The 5000-nt window shown below is 41.1% G+C and overlaps 1 protein-coding gene across 1 annotated transcript in view; it reads right to left on the reverse strand.

Annotated features, from left to right (window-relative positions):
• The window catches only part of fbrsl1 (fibrosin-like 1), a 242858-nt gene that overhangs the window by 200402 nt on the left and 37456 nt on the right, over positions 1-5000 (reverse strand). The window contains 1 exon segment of the mRNA XM_046841445.1: positions 4423-4626. Within this exon segment, the coding sequence (XP_046697401.1) occupies positions 4423-4626 (204 nt within the window).

Consider the following 5000-nt stretch of genomic DNA (forward strand, 5'->3'; position numbering starts at 1 on the left):
GGATGGATGAATGGATGAATAGAGGAATGGAGAGATAGGGACAGATAGAGGGATGATCTTTGGAGGAAAGAAGGGATAGAGGGTTGGATAGAGGGATAGATCGATGGTGTCTAAAATATTATAATGAATATAAAATAGGAGAATATAACATCAACCAATAAATGCACAGAAATTGAACACACACACACACACACACACACACACACACACACACACACACACCTACCTACAACCCTACATGACCAGCAGGTGGCAGTGTTGGATCATCACACACACTAAAGCACAGCAGTGACGTCACACTGTAATACACAAGCTTAGTTCAGCGTGTGTGTGTGTGTGTGTGTGTGTGTGTGTGTGTGTGTGTGTGTGTGTGTGTGTGTGTGTGTGTGTAAAAAGAGAGAGAATAAACAAATACAGTTATACAGCATTAAACTGCGGCGTGGCCTGTGTGTTTATTGAATAGGATGAAAAATTGAAGGGGTGTGGCTTCTGTATTAAAGAGATAAGAGGTGAGGGGGCGTGGCCTTTGTGTGTGCTTATTGTGAATTTAATATTAACCGCCACAATCACTCACTTTCTCTCTCTCTCTCTCTCTCTCTCTCTCTTTCACTCACACACACACACACACACACACACACACACACACACACACACACACAGTAATTGTGTTTCCTCTGAACTGCAGGAAATGACTGAGATCTGCAAAATGATAACAGGCCCAGACGACCTGTGTGTGTGTGTGTGTGTGTGTGTGTGTGTGTGTGTGTGTGTGTGCACGCACTGTGCTATTAGACCTCTTGCACAGATGCATTGTCTTATCTGAATCCAATCCACACGTTTTCTAATCCGGTCAAATCGCTTCAGTTCCCTAACGGAGCTGCTGCTGTTAGAACCTCAGGAGGGCGGAGTCATCCAATCGCCATGGCAACCACAGCTCAGACCACATCTTACACACAGGAGGGTTATAAAAAACTAATAAAAGATGCGTGTGGCAGTGTTGGATTACTGCAAACAGCCAATCACTGAGAACATAATCAATCAATTAATAATCAATCCAGTGGAGCGCCATCAGGGTCAGAAAGAGCTTCTCTGCCACCTGAACATCATAATCACCCACTTATTTAAATATATTTGTGTTCATAAATATGTATTAAATAAAATCTCATAGTTTTTCTCAGTTGTGCTGCTTTAAGTAGTGTCTGTTTATGTTGGAGTTTTAATCCAATCAGATTTCAGCATCACCTGTTGCTGGGGTCAAAGTGAATGAAGCTGTTTCTGTAACTAATCAGATTGCGAGGCGGCTCTCTGGGGTCCGCTAGCAGGCGTCCAATTACGGCAGCATTTTCACGTCCTTTGATTGGACGGTTAGAGAGCATCACCAATCAGAGCTCACAAACCACATCTGTAGCAAACTGCACATCTGTTCATGTGGATTTGTGTGTGTGTGTGTGTGTGTGTGTGTGTGTGTGTGTGTGTGTGTGTGTGTGTGTGTGTGTGTGGTGAGATGAATATGGATGCTCCTGCTGGAGATGATTGTCTCAGGTAGAACATCACTGAAATAAACCACCTGATACTGAATCAATCAATAATCAATAAAAATGTTCATAAAGTTTTAACATAAATAAATTATACTAATTTATTCTAATTTACAAAAAAATATATATGTTTAATGCTTTATAATATTTTTTTTGTAACTTGTTTAAATATTGTATTAATTTATTCAATAATACATCATTATTTTAATATTATTTAATCACTATTTATTTTTTTTTTTTATTAAAATGAGATATTACAAGTTTTCAGGAAATGCATGTTAATTAAATTATTAATTTAATAATTATTTTAGTTAATTGTTAATTAGTTAATTAAATTATTAAATAATTCATTTGAAATAATTATTCATGAGTATAATATTATTTTATATATGTATTTATTTGTTTGGTTTATAATCAGGATAAATGATGACTTTTGGTAAGAATTTTTTCCTTTTTTTGGTACTTTTTTCTCCCTGAAGTTCAGACGATAGCAGATTAAATTCTCAGATGAGATCATCTCAATTCTTCAGCGTTAATGTGAAGCTCTGCTACTAAACCATAGCCAAGAGTTTAACATGAACCATTTCATCTCCTCATCCCCTCATCCCTTTATCTCCTCATCCCTTCACCCCTTCATCCCCTCATCCCCTCATCCCTTCATCCCCTCATCCCTTCATCTCCTCATCTCTTCATCTCCTCATCCCTTCATCCCTTCACCCCTTTATCTCCTCATCTCTTCACCCCTACATCTCCTCATCCCTCATCCCTTCACCCCTTCATCCCTTCATCTCCTCATCTCTTCATCTCCTCATCCCTTCATCTCCCATCCCTTCATCCCTTCACCCCTTTATCTCCTCATCCCTTTACCCTTCATCTCCTCATCTCTTCATCCCATCATCTCTTCATCCCCTCATCCCTTCATCCTCTCACCCCTTCTTCTCCTCATTTCTTTATCCCTCATCCCTCCATCTCTCATCTCCTCATCCCTTAATCCCCACATCCCTCCATCTCTCATCTCCTCATCCCTTCATCTCCTCATCCCTTCATCCCTCACTCCATAAAAAAAGGAACAACTACAAATAAACAGTACGATGTTGGATATTAGAGCTGATGTTCGCTCGGCTGCAGTGCATTCTGGGTAATCTCACTCCGCCATTATGAACAGAATCTGTGTGCTAGTGTTTGGGTCGAAGCCCAAATCAGTAACGGCTTCAGTACCCACTGGAGAGAGTTTATTTGTGTGTGTGTGTGTGTGTGTGTGTGTGTGTGTGTGTGTGTTTCTCTACTGCGGCTCACAAGAGCAAATCAAGCAGCAATTCGAGAGCTCTTTCATTAGTGTGTGTCCCTGTACACTACACCACACACACACACACACACACACACACACACACACACACACACACCAGATGGCCACTTTGTGCCGTGTCTTCCGCTCTGCAATTACACTCGTTCTTTCCCTCCTTCCTCTATCAGGGACTGTGTGTGTGTGTGTGTGTGTGTGTGTGTGTGTGTGTGTGTGTGTGTGTGTGTGTGTGCCATCTGCAGAAAAACTGGTTTTCATGCAGTTAACTACAGGAACAGGCCAAACTGCTGTAATAAACACTGAATGAAGAGAAAGATGGAAATGTTTGAGATTTCACCGAATCTTTCACACAGAGTCACTGCTGATGTTCCACACGTGACTGAGACGGCATGAGGAAGAAACCTTTAGAGGAACCAGACTCATCCTCAAAACCAAATGTCCATCATCACAGTTCCATCAGTGTTGAGGTTATAAAGGGTTCAGTGATGATGTTTAGATGCAGAACTGATCATACACACTGTGGTCCTGAGCACACTGTAGCAGACTGTTAATATTAATTACAGTCCAAATCACCAATCAGGATCGAGCGCACGCTCTGTTTTACACGTGTTCTGATCGGCGCTCGGTGCATCTACTGATCACCAACATACAGTTCAGCATCAGTTCAACATCAAGCAGAACATTTAGAGAGGAATAAATAATGAAGAAACTCCAGACTCGAACTCACCACAACACACGTGACCTCATTTACACGTTTTATTAAAGAAGGTTTTGTGTTGATGATCATTATAATAGAAATCAATCAGTGTTTGAGTCTTTAATCTCATTCTATTAATAGATCAGTGTGCTGAGAGTCACATTCGAGTCTTTACACAGAAACTGAGGTGATTAAGTGAAGAATCTTGTGATAAAAATGATCACAGGAACATTAGAGTTATAATAAATCACTACTTTGGAAACTGAAGTTCATTTGAAGGTAAAAACTTTTGTACTTTTACTGAAGTGACGTTTAAAAGAAGTTTAAATTTTAAAAAAATTCACATTTTACTGTCTCTACTTTTAATTAACTACATGGTTTGTGCTCTTCATCCACCACTGACTACAGTACAGAGGATGAAGAAGTCCAATCACCATGGACAGCTCCAACACTGAACCTCTACTATGATGAATTGTAATGAATGGAAAGGTGTAGGTGTTGAGGATGAGGTCCCTTTTTGAGTCTGGTTCCTCGTAAGGTTTCTTCCTCAAAACATCTCACAGAGTTTTTCCTTCATCACAGTCACCACTGACTCACTCATTAGGGAGAAACTTATAAGGAACAAACTTTAACATTAATAATGAGACAATGTCCATTGTTATAAGTGCTCTCCAAATAAAGCTGAACTGAAGTGTGTTGATTTTGGAGCTGAATGGTTCTCCTCGATGTTCCTCATCATGCTGCTTCCCATCAGTTTTATCATCTAATTAGATTTTATTGAGATCACTGGAAATCTCTGGGGTACTTGTGCTTTTGGCTGGAGAGGCAATTGTTGATCACCCCCCCCTCCCTCACACACACACACACACACACACACAATGACTGACCCGTTTGTTCTTGTTGGAGTAGGTTCTCTGCAGCAGTCTCTCCTGTGTGTGCTCCATGTTGTTGGGCAGGTCGAAGCCGTTCTCCTCCACCTCCTCCTTCATTTCCTCGTCCTTCTCCTCCTGTTTGTGTCGTTTAACAGCAGCTGCCGTCTCCCACCTCCTCTCCTTCCTGCTGTCCTTCAGCTTCATCGAGCCGTTCCTCTGCTAAAACCAAACAAGACCAGAGGAAAATGTGAGAAAACGGATCACACCGATCGGATGCAGGTGTGCTGGGAGTGGCCCAGAGTGGGTGGAGTCAGGGGTTAAATCACCTCTCTGATTGGCCAGGTCAAACCCTATAAAAGGCTTTACCCAATATTGGCCCCACCCACTTTCTTCCCCGAGGACTCAAATCTGAGTAATAACCGATATCCTGCTGCACCATCACCAATAAGATCATCATCATCATCATCACCATTCATCATCATCATCATCATCACCACATTCATCATCATCATCATCATCACCACATTCATCATCATCATCATCATCATCATCATCATCTTCATCATCATCATCACCACATTCATCATCATCAT

This window comes from Silurus meridionalis, chromosome 27 (genome assembly GCF_014805685.1).
Source record: "Silurus meridionalis isolate SWU-2019-XX chromosome 27, ASM1480568v1, whole genome shotgun sequence".
Taxonomy (NCBI): domain Eukaryota; kingdom Metazoa; phylum Chordata; class Actinopteri; order Siluriformes; family Siluridae; genus Silurus; species Silurus meridionalis.